The following is a 22,651-nucleotide window of genomic DNA, read 5'->3' as shown; positions in this document are numbered from 1 at the left end:
TGACGCAGATTGGCGGCAGTGCCTAAGATTATAAGCTCTATTTTGGAATTGTTCAGGGGCAGACCATTGTACAACATCCAACAATGAATGCTATTGTAGGTTGTATTGCTGACTTCAGCGTCTTTGATGTAGTTACCAATAAGTGGGAAGAGACGCTGAGTGTCCTCTGCCTAGTTGGCGTAACTGGTGTTTTACGCATCCAATTGATCAAACAGTGTCAACATAAATAGGTTAAAGAGAGTGGGTGACAAACAAGAGCCATGCGGCACGCCACATTCCAAAACATAACTTCCAGACATCGCCTCCTCATGGAAGACCTTAGCGGTACGGTCAGACAGAAAGGAGAGAACCCATCTAGCTGCTTCCTGGGAGATATGAGGCCTTTCACATAGCCTACTAGCTAGAATAGAATGATCAACCATCTCAAAAACAGCAGTTGGGTCCAAAAGCATCAACACTGAAGCTTTGCCTTTATCCAGTTGCCTTAGGATGCTGGCCTTAAGATCCAGTAGTGTGGATTCAGTACTATGCTGGCTCTGAAAGCCTAATTTCGTGGGGCCTAGTATGGAATATGTGCTCAAACTCCGGGATCTGTTCATGTGCCATCTTGACAAGGTTCTTCAAAAGAAAAGTGGAATTTGTGATTGGGTGATCGTTATTAGCCACACCGGGATCCAAGGAAGGCTTCTTTAGAAGGGGTGTTATCCAGGCTTGCTTAATCTCCCTTGGGACTAACTTTTCTTCAAAAGAAGCATTGACAAACTTAGCAATGAAGGGAGCAAGGGGCAGGGCACAGGCTTTAACTATTTTGCTGGACAAATATAACCCTTACAGCTCGGTGGTTTTATTCTATTCAAAAGTCCAAGGACCTCTGCTTCAGTCGCCTCCCTAAAGTTAAACGGAATAGGCGGAGGAGACTGGTGCTTAACCAAAACATTAGGAGGTAGAGAATTCAAATGTATTAACCTGGATTCAATATCCTCTTTGACTAAAAAGATATTACTGGACATGGCTTTTTCAGTTTGACTTGTCAATTGAGCAGGGACTGTTCCTTTGTATCTGAGGCATCCAACTTTATCCTACTCTCATAAGAGCACTAAATGGCCTCTTTGGCTGCTTGGGAACATCTGGATTTATCCCCAGAAGTCACTGTCTTTTGCCATTTCCTGAAAGCCTTGTTTTTCTTAAGTTTTAGTTCGTGAATTTCAGGTGAATACCAATTCTTTGACAGTATGGTCTTATCTTGTCTAAGCTTCAGAGGAGCCAAGCTCTCCACAGCAGTTGTCATCTCATAAGCTAGTGACAGGTTGCCAACTGACTTGTACTGATCAAGATTGTTCCAATAAGGGGCATAACAAGGAGTTCATGCCCCCCTACTGTGAGTTTTCGTAGGTTACGACAAAGCATTTTCCCTTGAATTGGTTTAGTTCTCTTAATAGTAGTAGTCAATGGAATTTCATATTTGATAAAACAGTGATCCGACCATTGGCAGGGGAACACCTCTATTTTGTCAAGGCCAATCTCATGAGACACCACCCAATAAAGAGTTCTGCCACATAGATGTGTAGGATGCAAGACATGTTGGGTAAAGCCTAGATTTTCCAAAGCAATCACAGTTGAGGGGGCCAATGAATCAAGGGCATCCTGAAAACCCAAATTAAAGTCTCCAAGTAAAACTACTTTAGATTTTGGTTTGAGCGTTGAAGAAATTGTACCACATAGGTTTGCCACAAAGTCTGGCATCAAAGAGGGTGAGCGATAAAGAATATATTGATTTAACGTAGCATTCAGATTCAGATTCAATTTGACTAGTATGATTTCACAATTTGGTATTCCCACCACATTTGCTTTACGCATGGGTAAAACGTTCGGAAAAATAAGTGCCACCCCTCCACCTTTGCCAGTTTGGAGATCTTCCCTTCGGATAATGTAACCCTCTGGAACTGCTAAAAGAAGTACGGGACCAGCTGCAGAGTGAAGCCATGATTCAGTCAAGGCGCATATATCAATGTTCTCATCTCTGATATAGTCTACTACTCCTATGGAGTGTTTTACTAGTGATCTGGCATTGAGAACCAGACGTTTCAGTGGCTTTGTTTCATTCATGTATCTTAGGGTTGCATGTAGCACCATAGTGGGACAGAACTGCCCACGGGGTATGTTCCTCAAGCGAATTGACTCTATAGCTGTTTTCAGAACTCTTGAGTTCTGTTTCAATCAAGTGCCTAAACACATCAATGTTTATAGGTGGTGTGTGAGCCATATTTGGTAGAAAAATGTTTAGTCTGGATGTTTACTCAAAAGGTGGTGAGGAATCCCAGCAGCAAATGCAGAAAACGGGAGTTTACTGTGACCGATAGGAAACCGAAGCCGAACGGCCCGGACAAGAACCGGCGAAAACAGGCCTTTGCGAAAGCGCTGGCGCACCGCTGAGGGAGCTAAGTAGCTGGTAGGTCACCAGGGAAATGTAGTTTTTTTTCAAACTACACGCGGAGCAGCAGGAGGAAATCGGACACAATGCTAGTTTGCGTACCTCCAAATGTAGATGGATACAGTAACAATTGCAGACTCCTCCAAGGTCTTACAAGAGTAATGGAAAGCAAACGGATCACAATCAAATGTCTCTTCAATGCAATGAATTTACAAGATTATTAAAACTAGTTTTAAAAAAAATTCAACCTGCACAACCCACAACAAAATAAAAAGTGCTGGGGAATAGCGGCAGAGTTTAAATACCGGCTAAAACTGTCCTCTGCGAATGTGCTGACGCGCCGCTGGGGGAGCTAAGTAGCCGCTTTGCGACCAGGGAAATGTAGTTTTTACTTCCATTTGAACGGTATCCATACACCTGGTTCCATAACATTTAAGTAGTCTTTCAAAGATGACTCTAGGCGAGGTGCAGACAGGCTTGGATTTCCCTATACTTCACTAGGGCAATGACTGGAAAAAAAAGCCAAAATGATTGTGTGGGGAAGTTTTTTGGGCCAAAGTGACCCACCTCTTTTTTAAATGAAGAGAATTCGAATACAAAAGCAGTAGTTTCATATATAGAGATGGCACAGACAGACTGGGGACAGAGGGGTGATTTCACCCCAGGCTGGGTGGACTGTTGCAGCAAGGGCAACACATGCAATGAGCAACAACAAAAAAGAAAAGAAATGTACATCATTAAAATTCCAGCATGCCTAGAATGAGTGCAGTTTTGAAATGCTTACTGGCTTCTGTGTATATCTATTCCAGCAATCATTGATTTCTGCAATGATTCATGCGGGCCTGGTTGTCCTCCACTTGAGGGCCTCCACAGTAGGATGTAAATGTGCAAAGGCCACAGGCACATGGTCATAGTGCATATTGGCAAGTTCCTTCACACGTTATTTCGATGTTGGCTAACACTGTGGCACCTAAACCTTTAGTCTATTGCGATCTGCAACCAAGTATCAAGATTCCTACTTTCCAGCGAAGATTGACTTTATTTTTTTTATTTATTGGTTATTTGTAAAGCTCCTATACGAATGTGGTTTCAAGGCGCCACAAGACAAAGGTGGGGGAGCAGGGAAGAAAAAGAACAGTTGCACACGGCCTTGTGTCATTTTGATCTTGCAAGAGCAGTAACAAGAAGTTCAGGGGGGAGGAATTGAGGAGGGGGAGGTGTAGGTTGGGCAGAAGGGAAAATGCTAGCGTATAAGGGAGGTGCGGGCAAGAGGAGAAATACAAGTGAAGGGGAACAAGAGGGCCAATGGGGCTAGGCAAGTGTTGAGGGGAGGCCAGATGGGCAAGTGCAAGGGGAGGCAGGGAGTGAGGACCACATGTGAAGTGCGAGGACGGGGGTGGAGCAGGATCGGTAGGGATGCACGCCACGCCACGCTTGGGGAAAGGTGCCTGGAAGGGCAAGTGCAGATTGTGGGATGCAGGGGTCAGGAAGACACGGTGCTGGGGTATACTGGGCGAGGAGGACCTTGTCGAGCTCAGAAGGGAGCAGGCAGCCAGTCAATGCAACACAGGAGCGCATTAACAGGAGCGTTGGGAAGCAATGAAGAACAGAAAGGTTGGGTCTTGAGAATCGCCCGGAACCCAAGGAGATCAGGCAGAAGCATGAGAGGGGCAGGGAGGCCATTTCAGAGGGATGCTCCTGCTGAGGAAAGATATCTACCCCACAGCATCTGATCTGCAGAGAATTGTAGCCAGATAACCGGAAATCTCTAAGAGGAAGGTATTTAGTGAAAGGGTCTCATTTAGTGGTGTTCCTGACCCAGAAAGCCTTGTGGGCGATGCAGAGGATTTTGAACTTGAGCCTCGCAGCCACCGAGATCCAGTGCAGATATTTCTGGATTGAGAGATGCTGCCTTTGGACTTGAGGCCAAGGATAAGTCTTGCAGTCCTATTATGAAATAGTTTAAAGGGCAAAGGGAGGATTTAGGCAGAATGAGGAAAATGCTTTTGCAGTAGTCCAGCCTGGAGAGGACCAGAGTTCTGGAGACATTGTGTTTCTGTATATCTGCTGCTCCAATTTTCAGCTTGGATTCTTCAACTATTGTGAGTTCATTACAAACAGAGCCCGAAATTAAGATTTGATAATCACGAATTGCAAGCAGTGCATGGGTATCCAGTCGTAACCATTCACCAGGAGCCACTACTAGGGACCAAGGAGCTACTTTAGAGCATTACATTAGTTGGCCTCTTCCAAATTTGATTTGAGTCACATACTTTAAGTAATCAGACTGACATTTATTGTTGTAATGTAAATCAATCATATTAATTGTAGTAAATACAACAATCAAAGAAAAATAGACATTGTAAGGCTTATCTAGTGACATAACTTCACAAACAGCAATTAATTAAAAATACATTATTTAACTGCATCTCAAGTGACATACTATTCCATTTATTGTACAATGAAAACCGTTTCCCAACACTGTGCAAAATCTTGAAACTTCCTTTGTTAAACATTGTGAAGAGTGCCACACAGTTGAATCTTGAAGTCAACCTTTCAGCAAGTTCAAGATCGGGAGGGGAAACCTCTTTTGCAATGTTCTGGGGCATGGACTGGGCCATGGGAACAGAATCTGGATGAATTCCATGCGTTTGCATGGGCAGCACATTCACCGTCGGATCTTTCACAAATTAAAAATCCATCTGCTGGAAGATTGGCTTTGCCACCCACTGTTGGTTTCTTTTGGAAAACTCCTTGTTTTAACGAGGCATCCCGAAAATTCCTGCATTTTTTGCTTGTTCCCTTCCAACGTTTTCGTTGTGTGCAAGTACAACCTGTCTTGTTTTGGCCTCCATACCGTCTATGCCAAAATGCAACCTTTTAGGCCTCTACTTAAGGCACATATTGTGTAACCCCCTCCAAATCTCCAGTGTGGTAGAACCGAGTCCCTTCATGTCTCTTGAAAGTGTTTTGTTGTACACAATCTTCTCAAGTGCTATGTCAGGGGAGCCTGGAACCAACCACCTTTTCTTACGTTTGCTGCTCCTTGCTCAATGGTCCCTGTGCCCATTTGTGGAAATGCTTTTTTTCTTTCCAAGAGTGTATGTTAGAACAATGGTGCATCAATGAACGCCATTTTCAACCAGACTATCTGCAGAACCATCACAAGTTTTTGAACTCCAAGTATGGTTGCTGATACTGTGATCAATACAAAATATTTTCTGTAGCCTTTTTTTTCCACCAGCTGTCATTTTTTTCAAAATTGATTTTGCGACTTGCCATGCATCATACGGATGCTATGTCTGGGAACTGCTGTTGCATGGCCTTGACTATACCCAACAGTGGCTATCGGATCTATTAGCATTCCTCTGGATTGCCGTAGGTGAATGGTTTGAATGCAACCATATGTTTCCATGGCAACAGAAGATGTACACTCGGATGCACGAATTAACTCACTATTTTTTGGGTTTTCATGTCTTGGAAGTGGTAAGTGCAGTATTTAGCAAAATTCCCTGGACTGTCCATCTCCAGCAAGCCAGAGCCTTTTGCCAGTCAGAGTATTGTCAATTGACATCTGTTTGAGTATCCATGCCTGACTAATGGTGGGGAACAAGAAATCCTTCTGATATTGGAAGTACTGGGTTTTTGAAAGAAACTCTAGTCCCACAAAGTTAGAAAAACTTGAAATTGTACTCTAGGTTGATAACAAAGCAGCTGAACAAAGTACACTTCCATTAGGCTTTTTCCAAGTATAGGTTGAGCAGACCACGAAAATGGGTTCTGGTGGTGTACACAGCTACCCTTGATCTTCAGGTTGGTGCCTTTTGACTACACAAGTAAACATCAGCAAAGGCTGCCCACAAATCCTCCTACACAATTTATGATCACATTTAATAATTTTCATAATATTGATCAGGCAGTAGTCAAATACAATGTGTTTTGGTTCCTTTAATAGCCAATCGTCCAGAAGTATACTTGTCTCAACACTAGGAAGAGTGAAATCCACATCACAAGCACAATTGTCAATCAGTAGTGAAGTTGCCCACATTTATTGGGGAAATGGGGAACGTTGTCTGTTTCTTAGATGGCATTTTTTTAGAGGGTGTGGCTGGTGTGAGCGGTTCTGGCTGCAGTTCTGAAACATCTTCTGTGTTTGTTTCTTCTGGGTGACGTTGTGTGCTATAACAATGGTCCAGGGTTACTTTCCATGGGTCACTGACTCTTAATTCCAATTCCGTCCACTGGACATCTGCATCACGACATTGAATCTTGCAAGGACCATGCTGGGCCTCAAAATGTACCTCCTCCCAAGTGACAACAGTTTAGCAAGCGACATCATTAGTTTGTGTAGTTGTCCGAGTATTTATGCTCCTCTTCGTCCTAGCCCTCTAATCAAAGAGAACAATAAATGCTTAGTTTATAGCACTCATATAGAATATATGAATTACAACATGAAACTAATATCAATGAAATAACTGAAATGTATTGTTTTATTTTTAAATGCTTCGTGTTATGTACCCTTTTTCAGATCTTTCCTTGAAACAGTCAAATTGGATGTGCCGACCACCAGACCAAGCTGAAAAACAGCCTTTTGAAATTGTTTAAACCTTGAAATTTGCTCTTCCACTTAAATTACCATGCATATACATATATTACAAAATGTCACTAGGGAAACCATTGGAACATATTACATCAGTTAAAATGGATAACTGATATTTTACAATATTTTATGCATATGTTGTGTCCATGTGTCTCTTCAATTTCGACCGCTTCAGTAGTACAATCGTTGTACATTACAAATTGAAAGAACATTGATTAAATTGTTAAACAATTTAATTTTAAAATCTTTGATCTCAGAGTACATTTTGAGAAATTTGATTTAAGGATTGTTTACCTTACGATATGAGTTAACCTTTGTAAAAAGATATGGTTAATGATTTTTAATTGGTATTGACATGGTCGTACCCTGTGTACATGTAACATTTTATAAAGACATATTTTAAAACTGTACCTGACAACCTTCAGAGATGTTGCAGAGAGATGGTGAGAGATCATCCCGCACATCATAATAATTAAATTGTGGCCCCTGTAAGGCGTTGTAATGTTTTGTTTCAACAATTCCATTTTTCGAATAGCGGCTAAAGTTTATAAAGCAAAACATACACCATTCATTTAGTGAATGGGCCTATGTTATTCAGCGACAAAGTACATTTTTCTGAAGGTTTACTTTCATTGTTGAATTTGTTTCTGCGTTAAATTCATCAAGTTTATTGATCTAATGCTTTGCAATATTGTTAATCAAAAACTATTAGTTTAAATCAATATATTATCACTTCTCATACCTCATCCTCCAGACCGGTTACAGTAGAAGAATAGTACGTTTTTGAAGTTCCAGGCTCTGCCTATATAACAGAAATTGTAATAAAGATGTAACATCCCCCAAAAAAGTAATGTAAAACATGATCAATATTGACATAGAAGCCTACAAACCAGTTTGTATCAAAAGCTAATATTATACATAGCAATAATCAATGTTTTAAAATGAGCTGGAACAAATACATATTTTTTATAGTTGCATCTGAAGGAATATTCTAAAAAAATAAAATTGCTTGAAAGGTGAGTGAGGTTGATGTTGACTTCGGAATAGTGGTCGATGTAGCATCACGGTCCTTTAATCGATATTCATATCATTGTTCATTAGGAAATGGACATTAGTATTATTATTATTTAGACCATATAAAAATGATTCAAAACTATGTGTACAAGTTGCTTGGCCTCACCTGGCCTCAACTTTAGGATGTTGGACGTGTCTGTAGTTTCCTCCATGGTAAGTCTGTAATTCCATCTGTGCCGTCTACGTAAAGCAGACATGGTAATTTTTTTTAAAAGCCCTATTTTTTTTCAACAAGACTCTTTATTGAGATTGTTAACCAACATAAATCACTGTAAACATTGTTCAAGACCTATTGTGATACTGAAAACAAATAGTAAAATAAAAGAAAACCAGAACATAACCTTGGGGGATCAGCGGAGAGGGGTAATTCAGGGAGCTTAGTGGGACTGGGGCAGCTTCAGTTCATAAATAGTCACACTAGGGGCAGCTGCTGGAGTGGGCGTTGGGTTAGATGACTGCAATAGAATTTGGGCCAAGATGCAGTTGAGATGGGCATTGATTTGTTTTGTTCCAGAGGTTCTTGTGCGTTGAGGGATCCCTCAAGCGGGAGCGTTGCCGTCTTTAGCCGTCCTTCGCCATCCAGCGGAAGGACGGTGGCTGTCTCTCCACGCCGGGGAACTGTTGTGCGTAATCCAGGAAGGAAGCCCAGATGCTGTAGAACTTACTTCTATTCCCGAAATGGAAGGCAGATATTTTTTTCTGCCACAGCAATGTCCCAACACTTTGTCCACCACATGGGGGATTGCTGGGCCCTCAGGGTGTTTCCACAGTCTTGCTATTGAAATTTTCACGGCCGTGAGCAAATGGGAGCAGAGATCCGCCAGATGGCCTGTCATTGGGAATGGACCATCACCTGGTTCGTCCAGTGAGAGTATTCCTGGGTCCCACGGGATTGAGAGGCCAGTGATCAGTTTGATCTGCAGTTTAATCTGGTCTAGCACCTCTTTCCAGAATCGAGACGATTTTGGGCACGACCATAGGAGGTGAAACACTTGCCAGTGTCACTGCAGCCTCTCCAGCATTGTGGTGGGATGGCGGGGTTGCTTTTATGCAGGGTCTCCGGCCTCAGATACCATCTGTAGCAGACTTTGATTGCCCACTCCTTGTTGGTGATGCATTTTGAGCTCCTGTGGGTCCTAGTTAAGATACGGTTCCAATTCTCCACATCCAGCTCTCTGCCTGTGTCTCGTTCCCATCTCTGCATGTAGGGTTCCTTCAGGTTGGGCCCCCCTCTATCCAGTAGCCTATATAGGGTTGAGGTTTTCCCAGTTGGTGGGAGCGCCGTTAGGGTACATTCTAGCGCCGTCAGCTCTCTAATTCCATGCGGTTTTATCGTGTTGTGGGACAGCCAATGTCTGAGCTGGGTGCAGCAGAATCATTCCCCCTCAGGAACTTGAAACTTTGATTTACCTTCTTTGAATGAGAGCAGGGTGCCATTCCCGAAGAAGTCAGAAATGTGTCTCAGTCCTCCTGCCTTCCATCTGATGAAGTCGTTCGGTGTGATCCCTGGAGTGAAATCAGGGTTCTCCCAAATTGGGAATAGCGGGCCCATTGTGTTCCTGCAGTTCCATCGATGAGCGACCTTCTCCAACTTTCTACCGTGTTTCTGTTCGCTGTGAGTGGGCCGTCTTTCAGAGGGTTTCTGGGCCAGGCAATGTGCAGAAGTGACTCTAATGGGTAGCGGCTACAGTCTTCATCTAGTTTCAGCCAGCAAGGTCGATTAGTGCCTAATTTCCATGTGGAAGCCGTTGAGAGCTGGGCTGCGAGGCAGTATCCCGGGATTCGGATCCTCACTTTTGTGACTATTTATGGCTTTTTACCACCCCACCCCCCAAATTTCAGGATGTTCGCTTGTAGTTTCTGCAGGTCTTTTCTGGGAGCAGCCTGGGTACTAGGTTCATTCTTACTGCCATCATTCTCCCTGTCCAAGACACCTCCTGTTTGTGCCAGTGGGTCAGGTCCTTCTGGAGTTCTTTGAACAGAGCCGGAAGGTTTATCTTACATGCCTGTTATATTTTGCTCTGTATTTAGATTCTGAGGTAGCTGAAGTGAGATTTTGTCCACGGGATGGGGAATCTAGTTGCCAGGGTGTCCACCAGGACTAATACTCAGGGCTGTTGACTTTGCGAGATTTATGGTAAATCCGGTCACTGCTCTGAAACTATCCAATTCCTAACACAGGGTCAGTAGGACATCGTCCGCATATAGAGCGGCTTTATAGGTTTCATCTTTTACTTCGAGACCGTGAATTAGCGGGTTATGGTGAATTCTAGAGGCAAACGGCTCCATGGATAGCGCAAATATGAGTGCCTTTGTTATCGCGATACTGGAGGATTTGCCACCGTTTATTCTGAGTGCTGTGGCGGGATGTCGTAGTTTGCAAGCGTCCATTTCAGAAACTTCGGGCCAAAGCCATAGTGCTTTAAGGTTTCTCCTATGTATCCCCAGTCCACCATGTCAAATGCCTTGTGTGCATCGAGTGACAGGATGGCCATACGCTCCACTATTCTGTTTGCTGATTCGATGACGTCTAACGTGCCCCTGGTGTTATCCAAAGTGTTGCGGCCTGGGATAAATCCCATCTGGTCTGGGTGGATCAGATCCGGTAGGATTTTCACTAGTCTGTGCCAGTAGCTTGGAGACTATTTTGGCGTCTATGTTCATCAGTGTGATGGGCCTGTACGATGAGCAGAGTTCCGGGTCTTTCCCAGGCTTCAGTATCCATACCATGATAGATTACTCCATTGAGGGGGTGATGATTTTTTTCGAGAGAAAAGTGTTATATAGGGCTGACAGGTGGGGAGCCAAGATGTCAACATATTTTTTTGTAGAACAGAGCTTTCACTCTGTAGGGGCACGGGGCCGCGTTTTTCAGGGAGCGGATGGTCTCAGTCACTTCCTCGGTAGAGATTGGGAGTTCCAGGGTGTCCAGCAGAGGATGAGGGAGGGTCCTCTGAATGGATTGCAGGTATCGGATGTGTGCCTCTTTACCTGACGGAGCACCGGACATAATGTCTCTATGGTGTTCTGTCATGATTTCCAGCTTTTCCATTTCCACGCGGCAAGGATTGCCGCTCTGGTCTTGGAGGATCAGAATGTTGTTCCTGGATTGTAGCTTTTTGAGTTTGTGTTCTAGCAGTCGATTGGCCTGGTTGCTGTTTAAACAGTAATATTGCTTCTTGTACGCTAGGGCACGGCTGTGCGATCTGCCAGGTGCATTTCGAGGGCCGCCTTTGCTTTTTTAAGGTCCCTTCTTGTTTTTGCCGTCTGACGTTCTTTGAAACTCGCCGTTCCGCAAGCTGTACCTCTAGTTTGGAAAGCTGGAGTTTGTGTCAGCGTTTATGTGCCGCTGTACAGTTAATGGCTATACCCCGAATCACCGGCTTCATCTCATCCCAGACCATGGCTTCAGAGGTGCCCTTTGCTGCGTTTTCCTCACAATAGTTTGTAAGGGAGACCGATATTTCATGGCTGGATGCTGCATCTGACAAGATGTAATCCTGTAATTTCCATGACTTCTGGAGCGTGCTCTGAGATTACCCTCATGCCGATATGTATGTCTTCAATGCATAGGAATAGTGCGCTGGACATCAGTAGTAGATCGATTCTCGAGAAGCCCCCGTGGACATGCAAAAAGAATGTGTAATCATGGGCTCTGTTGTTAGCTAGTCTCCAGACATCTATTGTTCCGGTTTCCCTTAGAAGCTCTGCCATCCCTAGAGCTCGGGCAAAGTCTGGTTTAGTAGGCGGCAGCGTTTTATCGACGTTTGGGTCTGGGGTAAGGTTGAAGTCTCCTCCGATGAACAGATAGCCCTCGGGATGGGGAGTTCGACAAGTAGTTCCTTGAGTAATGGGTATCTCCCCGCTGGATCATGTTTGACTGTAATGTTTGTTAGGGGTACCAAGCAGCTGAGTAGTATGGTGACGGTGTATTTCTGGCATGAGGAGGCAAAGAACTGCCTGGGATAACGTTGGAAACTGATCCATCTCTCATCAGACGTCAACAGATGTCTCTTGCAGGCACACAATGTCTGCTGCAAGCAGGGCTAGTCGGTGCTCAACCGATTTGCGCTTCCTTGGCGAGTTCAGCCCTTGGACATCCCATGTTATCATGGTGAGTTCCTTGACATTGTCCGTCATCTGGGCAGACTGTTTGTAAATTCCTTTTGTTGCCTTTTCCAGCATCCCACTGGAGATCCAGTTTGATTGTTGGTCAGTTTGCCCCCTGTCGGCTTTGCCCACAGCTGTGTTTACAGAGGGTCGTTTCCACCTCTGCCGTCTTCGCCTCCATCTCCCTGACCCGCTTGTCCAGGACAGTGATCTTACTCGTGACCTCGTCCGTTCCCCTCTGATACTCCTTTGTGTTGGCTGATAGCAGTTCCTGGAGATATGATTTCGAAACTGCTTGCGTCAGGAGTCCAGGGTCTGTTGACATGTGGGGCTCCATCGCTATAGCTTCAGTAGCTTCGGTGTGGTCTCCCCTCTTTGCTTTCTCTGTGGCTGGAGTTGACAGCAGCGCTGCAATGTATGTCTGGTGGTTTTAGGTGTTTGGCCATTGTGGGCAAGTCACTTGTGTCCTAATTAGGCGGAATAGGGGCCCTCTGTGTTGCAAGGACCCAGGATCGGCCGTATGAGGGGGGGCAGCAGAAGTAGGCGGACTCTAGATTGAGCGTCTGTGATGGGGCTGCCACTGCCTTTGCCCATATGTCACTTTTCCCCTGTGTTCGGTATCTTCGCCTGAGCCTTGGTATAGGGGTGACTGTAGCTGAAAGGGTTATATACCCCTTTGAAGAGTTCAGTTCAGCCTGTGCGCAGTTGGCGCCTACGTAGTGCCAAGATTCGCCTGTACTGGCTTTACGTGTGGGCTATTTGCAGGGCCAGCCAGCAGGCCTTTGGTGTGCTGAAGGAGCCCTTATCCTGCGGGGGTTCAGATATAAAGTAGGTGCAGAGGGAGCCGGGGCAGTCCAATTGGTGGTGTAGGTGTCTTTATAGCTCCCAGCCATGCCCAAGGGCAGTTGTGGATGCTGGGTCACAAGCTACGGGGTACCCAGGGGCGGAAGCCTGCAGCAGTAGAAGGTTGGTTTCCCCCAGCTGCAAAGCGTCCATGGGGAGCAGGGGTCCCCGGGGAGGAGCCCCCCCTGGGCCACCAATAACTGAGGGTTGTCAGGGGGACCGCTGTGCCACGCGGCATGTGCTGCCTTACCTCCGGCGGTATGTTGAAGGGAAGGCTGTTGGACGTGTGCTGGAGGCTGCTGCTGCAGAGGCCGGGGGCTGCTTTGGTAGGGTGAGGTGGCGCTAGCTGACTCTCCAGGCAGCGGGTGAGTGTACCGGGGCAGGCTGGAGGTATGCAGAATCCAGGGGCCCCAGGAGCACAGAGGGGCTTCCAAGCTTCACGGGAGGAGCGGGTCCAGGATCGGAGGGTTCGTGATGGGGATCGCCACGAAGAGCTGGATTGCGGTGGTCGCGACGTCTGCTGGCAGTGGGGTACATGTAGCTGCTGGTGTCTCCCTGCCCCCGATCGGGGGTTAATTAGGCCAATAGTGGTGTTCTGGGGCTTCAGGAGAGATGGATCAGAGAGCCGCGTCACTCCTCAGATGCGTTGTCTCTACCCCCTGCCTGTCCAGCTGGTGATCTGCATCGGTGGTGTAAGGTGGTCGCTATGAGGGGAAGTAGAATGCGGCCAGCAGTCTCCTGACCACGTTTCTGCCCTGCGGAGACTCTGCTGAGCTGCTTTGTGCACTGTTTGTATACTGGGGATGCAACTACTCCCTCAGGCTTGCTGAGGTATGCCCCGCTGTGTGCGCATTGTCCCCGAGGCTCGCGCCACCGCAGGTTGTCGCTGGGCTTGAGAAAGGCAGGCTCGCTGAGGCTACAAAGCCGATTGGATGGTCGGGGAGCAGAAGAGGGAACCCTCGGCAACAGGGTGAGGTGAGCCCGTCAGTACGTGCTCCGGGGGCCCGGGTCCATAGCTGCTCGTGTAGCCTCTGGTGGAATTAGCTCGAGGCTGCAGGCACCATTTTGCTGCATGATTCTTTGCACCGTGTCGCGGGCTTGTAGAACAGAGATTCTCCCAGCACCAGAGCCGTAGGAAGGCGGGAGTTGGGCAGAATGTGCCTCGGATTGTGGGCTACCGTTCACATTGATTTTTCTCCTTCAGAGGTGTAGTTGCACCGGTGGATTCGGACTTTTTGAGCAATGTCCTATTAGAACCTTCCAGAAAGTTGGATACACCTGGGTTCTCTGATGGCCATTTCCTTTCCAGAGTCCGGGTGTTAGTAGACCAAATGATTTGTCTCCATTTTTGAAACCGCGTATTTGAGCTGATGGATTGAGAAGGCAGGCTGAATTCATGACGACCAAAACCTCACGAACAATGTGCAAACTTTAAAAACAAACAAAATGCTACAAAAGCACGTAGAACCAGCAGCAGGAGTACTATGTTCCCCTATATGCTAGCGGTAGCTGATTTAAATCAACAAAGCATTATTCAGTGCAAAGCATTATACATGCTATCATGGACTCCACCGACAGTCACCCACCAGTGGCGTCGCCAGGAATCAAATTTAGGAGGGGGGGGGGCAACTACCTATAAAAGGGCAATGTGGGTCGTCGGAGAGAATCTTTTGTGCACAACTACCACACCCCACTGCATCTCCCATCAGAATGTAGGCACTAAACCATTGAGTCACTAATGACCCATCATTAGCGGTTTTGTGCGCTACATTATGATTGGAGGGGCTGCTCTTGGCTACAGGGCGATTAACAGAGAAGGTAGCCCAGCTGAGCTAGTGGGGGCACAAGAAGGGGCCCTAGGATTTCACGAGGTGCCCCCCAGCCTGCCCTTGAAGATGCCACTCCCGCAAACCTGGTGCAAGATGAACAAATTCAAGGAAGGTGTGACCTGCTGGTCACCAGTGGCTTGTCCAGGGAGTGGCCTGGGGTGGCACGTGCTACCCCTGGAATCTGATTGGCCACTCCAGGTGCCACCCCATTATCCTAAACTACGATCATTAAACTTTAAACACAGGAATGCAAGACATTAATGTTTAGTAATTAAATAGATATGGGTAGTGGAAACAAATAGTAAATCAATGCTATTCAGAAGTGTGTGTGGGTGCGCACTCATACTTCATGCCATCCCTGCACGAGTTAGTGCCCCACTTGGGCCACCCCAGTCAAGAGTCTGGACACGCCACTGACAGTCACACAGCTTCAGATACGTAATCATTTTTTTTTAAAAAAAATGCAATCTTTTCCTTTTGGATTGCTGCTAGACTGGTTGCCTGACCTTTTGGATTGCTGCTAGACTGGTTGCCTGACCTTTCGTTTGCGTTCAGTTATTATGTTTCTTATATGTATACATTTGCCCTTTAGACAGTCACCCTATTCTAAAGTGGCCGATAGCAACACGTGGTACAGTAGAAATACATAGCATTTTGATTTTGTTATAAAGACCCAGCCTCGTCATAACCTTGTGTTTCCCGGAGTGCCACACATCCATGGCTGTTCTCTTAACCGGAGGAAACGCTGGCCAGCTGTTGGCGTTGAGTAGCAGCCCTGGTTTGGGTGAAAGGGGAGGGTTTCCTCTCTGTGCCTGCCTCCATCTCACCGCATTAAAGGGCGCCTCTGTAGTCCCTGCTGAAGGGGCCGTCTGAGCCGCACACACACAGCATTTCCTGTTTCATGTTTCCCCCCCTCTTCTCTCCCAAAGCCAGTTCAAACAGAGCCCTGAAGTTCGCTGTTCGGTTGCAAGGAAACCTCCCCGAACAGCACACGGGGGGAAGTCACTACGCGAGCACTAAGCCTTCTATTCCACTGGAACTGCTATCAGGAAGTGGTGCCTGTCGTGGCTTTTTTTTTCGTCAGACAGGCTGTGTGTGACAGCACATAACATTTCGACAGCCGTTGATCGGCGACTCTTTCCGGGAAAGCGAGCCCCGCCAGGGAGAGCGGCGGCAGGCGTCCTGTGGTGTTCTTCGGTGCGTTACACCGTGTTACTTCACCGCCACACGCGCAAGGAACGGCGGGCAATGCACAGATCTGCGACTTGTTTACCTGACCGATGACAGGGGGGTTGGCGGTGGCAAGCGGGAATGCGCAGAGCTTGCCCGGAAAGGCAGAGTGAGTCAGACGTGGTCTCAAATCTTGCATTGCAAAAAAAGGATCGCTCCCAGAGACTGCCACCTGGCTGCTCCTCAGGTTGGAGGCTGGCTGGGTTGGACGGCTGCTGCCGAAGCTGCCAGGTGCCTGCGCCCTGGGCTGCCTCTTGGATACGCCTGAGACTTGCTGGAGCGGTCCCTAGGATGCCAGCTGACTGCTCCTGAGCTGGCCGTCTAAACTTTGAGGCTGCACCTGGGTATTGATGCTGTTGCTGTGGTCACCATCCAGCTGTTGCCGTGGCAGCCACTAGGCTGTTTTTTGAAGTCATCCACTAGCTATACCCAAGGATGGAGTTTGACTGCTCCTGAAGTTGGCATCTGGTGCCACTCTGGCAACCACCTGCCAATGTGGATTTAGTGGAGGAGGCAGCATTGCCGAAGCGGTCTGCACCTCCTGCTACAGCGGCTTGCTTCCCAAGATGTTTGGCGACAGCATTGCAGTGCGCAATGGTATCAAGATTTGGCAATTGTCTGCCACCTGGAGGTCACTGGCGAAGGTGGAAGCACCCAGGAGGTGAACTAGTTGGGAGAAACTTCGCAAAGGTGTTTTAAGGTGAACTTTGGTACGGTTTGTTGGTGTTCTGCAGCTTGGGCCCTCCTCATTTGTGACAGTCTGCGCACCTGGACAACTTGCTGTTTGGCATTTAAGGAAAAGCCTTCACCCTCGTGCCCTACCAAGCCACACGATTCAACCCCAAGATGGAGGAAGAGGAGGAGGCTATTGGGCTCCTGGACAGGGTCCTGGAGGAGGAAGATGTGTTCCTGCTGGAGGACTACGAGATCATCGTGATGCCGGCGAGCCCCACCGAGCTGGACTTTCTGATGTCCGACAAGGTGGGCAGACTTGCAAGTGATCACTTTTCTCATGTTTTAGCTGAATGTGTTGGTCTTGCAGCTGCAAACGCGGTGGAGTTTTAGGATGGTAAGGTGTGGATTGGAAATTGCCCCGGGCGGGTGCTGGGGCGAGGAATGCTGGCCTAATGGTAAGCTCTATAAAGATTGCCTTTGTAGGCTGCACTGTTGGTTCTAAGTCAAGGAAGTGGTGTTGTCCTTGCCAGCGGCCTCTGGAAAAGTCATGTAATGGACGATTTGGTATATCTGTGCCAGCAACTCAGGGCGGGTCTCCTGCGCATGTTCTGTGGGTGCTGCCGGTACTGTTGAGTGTGCGCGGAAGGTGCTAAAGTTCATTTGTACCCCTCACATGTGTCTATGCTTTCTTGAAGACTGTCGTGGGTGAATGGGCCTGCTTCCAGTTGTCCCCCCGCAACCCCTCCACCCTCTCCTGCCTCATTACTTGGTGCTGCGCCACTGTGCCCTGGCACTGCGCGCTCCTGCCGGGTCAGGCAGCGACTTGCTGTTCTCCGTTTGCAGGTGAGTCATTCACACGTGGTGTTAATGGGCATGATGTGGATGGCGTCATGCCATGGTTCCCTCTGGGCATCGCTGCTGGCCCTGCGTACAATGCATTCAGGATAAGATTTTGAAATACTCCTGCCAGACTGGGTTGGGCACTGAGTGAGAGAAGCAACTTTCTCCAGTACTCGTTTCACAGTTGGAGAAGGGGTTTGCTTCTGAGCTGTTATGAAGCATTCATACTATGCCAGTCATAACCGTAGGGCGCCCGAACCTTGGCAAAGAAAATGGAGGAAGAGCAAAGGAGAAAGGTCAGAAGTGAGAGATAAGAGACCATGGGGAGATTATCCCACAAGTTATCCACAAAGAGACTGTTCCCATATTGGATGAGTGCCCCTCCCCAATAATTAACCAACCGAATCGTTGTGAGGGGCTCCAGGTGAGGACCATGCCCCTCTTTTATAGCGTGTAGAAGCTTAGCTAAGGACTCAGTCTCCCGAGTTCTAGGCCACCTTACCTCAAGCAACCCCCAGGTCGTTACTACGAACCCCCAGACTCCTTGCTAACCACTTAACTGAGGGGTCTGCAACCCATGGCAATCGATATGTTTTGAACTACAAATCCCATGATTCCTTGCCATTGACTTTCCTGTCTGGGCTGATGGTAGTGGCAGTCCAAAACATCTGGAGAGGTGAAGATTGCAGGCTACTGCCTTAACTCGTCCCCACTAACCCGCTGGCTGCTGACCGCAAACACCTTGCTTACCTCCATCCTCCCTTTTAACTCTCATGCTCACCCCTTAACTCATAGTAACTAAATCATAGGCTCCCACCTGACATCCCAACTTTTCACTACCCCTTAGCCTCTTCTTACCTCATGCCTCCTTGGCTCGTTCCCACCAACCCCGAGGCTCCCTGCTATTTACCAACTCCAGGCGATCCATGCTGACCCCAACCTCTCCACTAGTCTCTGGTTATCCACTTACTCGTGGACTCTTCTCTGCCACACATTTAAATGGTCACCCCATTTATCTCGGCTCCCCAATAAGCCTCACGCTCTTCACTACAGGTTGTCACTGAGCTGCAATAGCAGCTGTCCTCACAAACACATCTGCTCTCAAGTCTCTGACGTAGAGGAGTGCGTAGGCAAACCTGCAGAGGGTGGCACTTTGGTCACCCTCACACTTTCCCACCCATCCTTTCAGTTCTGTGAGCTCAGTCCCTCTTGCTACCTGCAGCATCGCTTTGTGCTGGCCTGACGAGTATCCCTTTTTTTTTTTAAAGCAACTTTTATTTATTTATAGGTGTGAGTCCATGCTAGGGAGCCTGGACTAGGTGTGGCAATGGCCATATTCTGAACATGAAGACTACAGCTGCGTTAATATTTTTGTCATCACAAACCACATATAGCCTTGCCCAACACCACATGGTGGCTACCAAACGAGAAACACACCTACGCTCGGTGAACGTTATCGCCGAACAGAAGCTGGTGGATAAGTGAAGCAAGGGTGGATATCGACACCAGGCCGTTACCACCCGTACTAGCACTTAGAACCGGGGATAAGGCTATTGCATCCTCGGTTGCCAAAGCGGTAACCCAGACTGCTGCTAAAAGTATTTTCCTTCGTTCAACAGGAAGCCACGCGTGTCCCATTAAAATAAAGGAAACTACTTTTCGAAGACTGCCACCTTGGACCGTGAAGGCGGGGCTCCGTACGGAGTCCCTCTTCTCGTTCCGTGTAGGCCTGCAGGAGCCGAGAAGGAGCGGCTGTGGCAGTGGCCCTTGGGTGGATGGGGGGAGAGATGAAAAGGGGGGAAATAAAGGGGCGACGGAGGGTGGGGAAGATGGCAGAGGGGGAACCGGCTGTCAGGCAGCATGGAGCGTGGGCTGAGTTTGCCGGTTTCACCCCACATTCCTAGCCACCCAATTGGATGGCTCCCCTCACCAGGGTGCTATTAAGTGTTATTACCCAACTCAATGGTACTCATTAGAATGCTGATGGGTAGAGGTCACCCTTCCGGGTTTCAAACCTGACTGCAGGCTATACAGAAATACCAAAAGAGAGTGCTTAACTCAATGAGCTATCTTACAGCACCATCTCATTGCACCAGGAAAACAAAATGTCAACTAGTAAAGATAAGCAGAGGGCTGGAGAACTGTTTATAATGAAAACATAACATCACAAGAGTAAGAGAGGCGCAGTGGTCAGCTTTTACCAGGCCAAACATGACAATTGGAACCAAACTTTTGGATAAATCCCACCTCCACCTGTGTACCCTGCCATGGCCACCTATCCCAAACTTCATAATCCCACTTTGTCTCCAATATGGAGTACATTTACATCAAGGTCATTTAGGGACCTGACCAAAACACAAAAGGACTTTATGGTCCAGCCATTGCCAGCCAGTAACATTACTGAACAACGAGCATCCATGACCCTCCCCTGCCCCCAACCACGGGACTGACCCCATGCATGGCCTTACTCCTTAAGACTTAATGACAAACAGATACAGTTCAAATCAGTCTCCTACAAGCTCATGCCACTCTGTTACAAGGAAACCACCACCAGAGAAATAACTCTGGTCAACTGCAGACTAATACTCTAACGTTCATTCATCAACATAAAATAAAGAATGACAATAACGGACACTTTCAACAGCACCTGAAAACGAATGCTAGGCCGATAACTTGGGCTGCCGGGCCATAACCCTCCGTTCCAGCCCTTAGAACAGGGGATTAACGCTACAGTATCAAGAGACGATTAAGTGTCTGGTATGTGCTTTGTGATTCTTCCACAAAAACTTTTCAACCATCTTCTCTGGTGTGTATTCGGTACACTAACTCCTGTTTTGTGCCTCCATAGAGCCGTTTTTCCTGTTTGCACTTGTGGTGTTTACTGTTGCCATTGGTTGGTTTGATTGGTCTTATTGTTATTTTGGCAAAGTAAACATCTTGAATGTCTGAGAAGGAATCGGAACAATGACACTGGCCATAGAATTTAAGGTGCACTCCTTTTTTTGCCAGAAGCACGGCTGAACACATGTAGGGCTGTAGGCCAAAAATATAATGGAAACGATTCAACGGGAGTAAACGGGAGGTGGCGGGATTCATGGGCAGTAGGGAATGAGGTGTGCAAATTAGCCCTACTCCTCCAGCAATTTACGGGGTCACCATTCCACAACCTGCAGTTTTAGGGCATGTGTTAAGAATATAGACCAAGGACTAGTTGATCCCTGTTCCCATGACAAAAATGCATGTACCCTAAGGTGCCTCTGGGTGGATGACAAAGCCAGCAGACAGAACTTCACGTTTTCAATGTCAATATTTAGCTTTTCTCTGTACGTTTGTCAGCTTCGCGGTCCTTAAGTCCAAACTGGCCAGTTAGTTCGAAATAAGGGAGACTGGGACTACCATGATGCATGCTCCTGTTTCAGAATCGCTCCGCTTTGGATTTCGGCGGTGCATTGTATGGATGATGCGCCTGATGGTGTGTTGAAGCTCATGACCGCATCTAAACATGGCTTAGACCCGGCCTGATGCCATGAGCAGAACCGGGACACCCACACGCCACTGTATACTCCTCCGAGTTCTGGTCCTGTCGTAGAATTTACTCACCAAAGGCCGCATTCTCAGTTGTTCCTCATAGACCCCATTTTTGCAAGCAACTCGCACCTCATAGACCCCGCTTCTGGCTGACAACGCCTAACTGCATGTCGGCACGTCAACATCAACCCACAATATCCCAGCAGCTAGGTGCAAGCTTGAGATGTAATACGCTTCGGGCCAACTTAATATATCACATGAGGCAAAAATAGTTTATCTCCTTTCCTAAACTTGGCTCTTCCTAAACTGTTCCCTTCATAGAAGAACCACTGATCCTGTTGCATCTGATTAACGCAGCATTGTTGTTTTGAATAGTAGGTCAAACTCAAAAAGTTCCTTTGCCCCTCTCCACCCCCATCAACTTCTACTTTGTTCACTATTTATGTCCCCCTTCAGCAATGCCCGCTTCTCCTTCAGCTTTGTTCCCCTCTCCTTTGGGGCGTGGAGCCCTTCTCCAGCAATGAAGTATCCCCTTCATCGATGTTGTACCCATGTTCAGAAATATGCCTTTGTCTAATATTCGCCATGCTCCCTCAGCCATGAGGCAGCCCCCTTCAGTGTGTAGTGTCTGCTGTGGCACTTCGTTTCAGCTCTGGAGTAGCATCTGCTAGCAACATGGAATTCTACCAGAAGCCCGACGTTCACTTTCAATAGTCAAGCATCCACTGATGGGGCATTGACTCAGATGTACCATTTGAAGTTGGTACCACCATTTTGTGAGGTTTCTTCTTCACAGGGAGACCCTGCCTACCGCAGTGACTAGGATTAATATGAATGAGGAAAACCACTGCACCTTAGCCTTCATGTGACCCCAGTCTTCGCAATCCATATGGAAACTTGGTGGGGGGTGGCTTCATATGTTGGGTTCATATGCTTTTATATTGTATCGAATCACCCTTGGAGTTTCAGAGCTCCAGTCTGTGGAGTGGCTGTGATAAAAATACTACTCCTCTGACGACGAAATACAGAGATGAGTAGTGACTGAAGCACCTACTCCACCACACACTACTACTAAACCAGCAGTGATCCCAATTATAAAGGTGAGACATGCACAAGCTGAATGGTATACCACTTTTGCCTTTTACGGTTGCGCATGCTGAGGGAAAGGCATATCTTCAGGAGGGGGTTGGGCTGATAACCAGCCACCAAAACAATGCAAGTCCAATGGTTCCAAAATAAAAGGATCTCCAATCAAGGCCTTTTCAATACAATCCTATGCTTATTGGCCTCATTACATTTCTTCTGGACGGTAGCATTTTTTACACAATGGCACTTTATGCAAATAATGGCAAGGCGTTGCAATCCAGGCTAAATTTGTCCCTAAAAAATGCTATCTTATTACATTATTGGGGAAAGTTTATTGATATTATTATGGTCAACTGTGATGAAACATCGATCTGTGAAACTAGACCAATTTACAGAAGATTACAA

At 47.1% G+C, this 22,651-nt stretch overlaps 1 protein-coding gene across 4 annotated transcripts in view; it reads left to right on the top strand.

The window, feature by feature from the left end:
* Positions 1-22,651, top strand: part of ABR (ABR activator of RhoGEF and GTPase) — a 1,582,060-nt gene that overhangs the window by 703,283 nt on the left and 856,126 nt on the right. Inside the window, exon 1 of one of the 4 annotated variants that reach the window (XM_069615236.1) lies at positions 15,774-17,098. The exons of the other annotated variants lie outside the window; for them this stretch is intronic. Within the exon in view, the coding sequence (XP_069471337.1) occupies positions 16,964-17,098 (135 nt within the window). The 5' untranslated portion in view covers positions 15,774-16,963. Of the gene's footprint in view, positions 1-15,773; positions 17,099-22,651 lie in introns of those variants that run through there. 4 annotated transcript variants of the gene reach the window in all.

The sequence above is a fragment of the Ambystoma mexicanum genome, chromosome 9 (assembly GCF_040938575.1).
Source record: "Ambystoma mexicanum isolate Mex_15411 chromosome 9, UKY_AmexF1_1, whole genome shotgun sequence".
Taxonomy (NCBI): domain Eukaryota; kingdom Metazoa; phylum Chordata; class Amphibia; order Caudata; family Ambystomatidae; genus Ambystoma; species Ambystoma mexicanum.
This window is presented reverse-complemented; position numbering and strand designations above follow the sequence as displayed.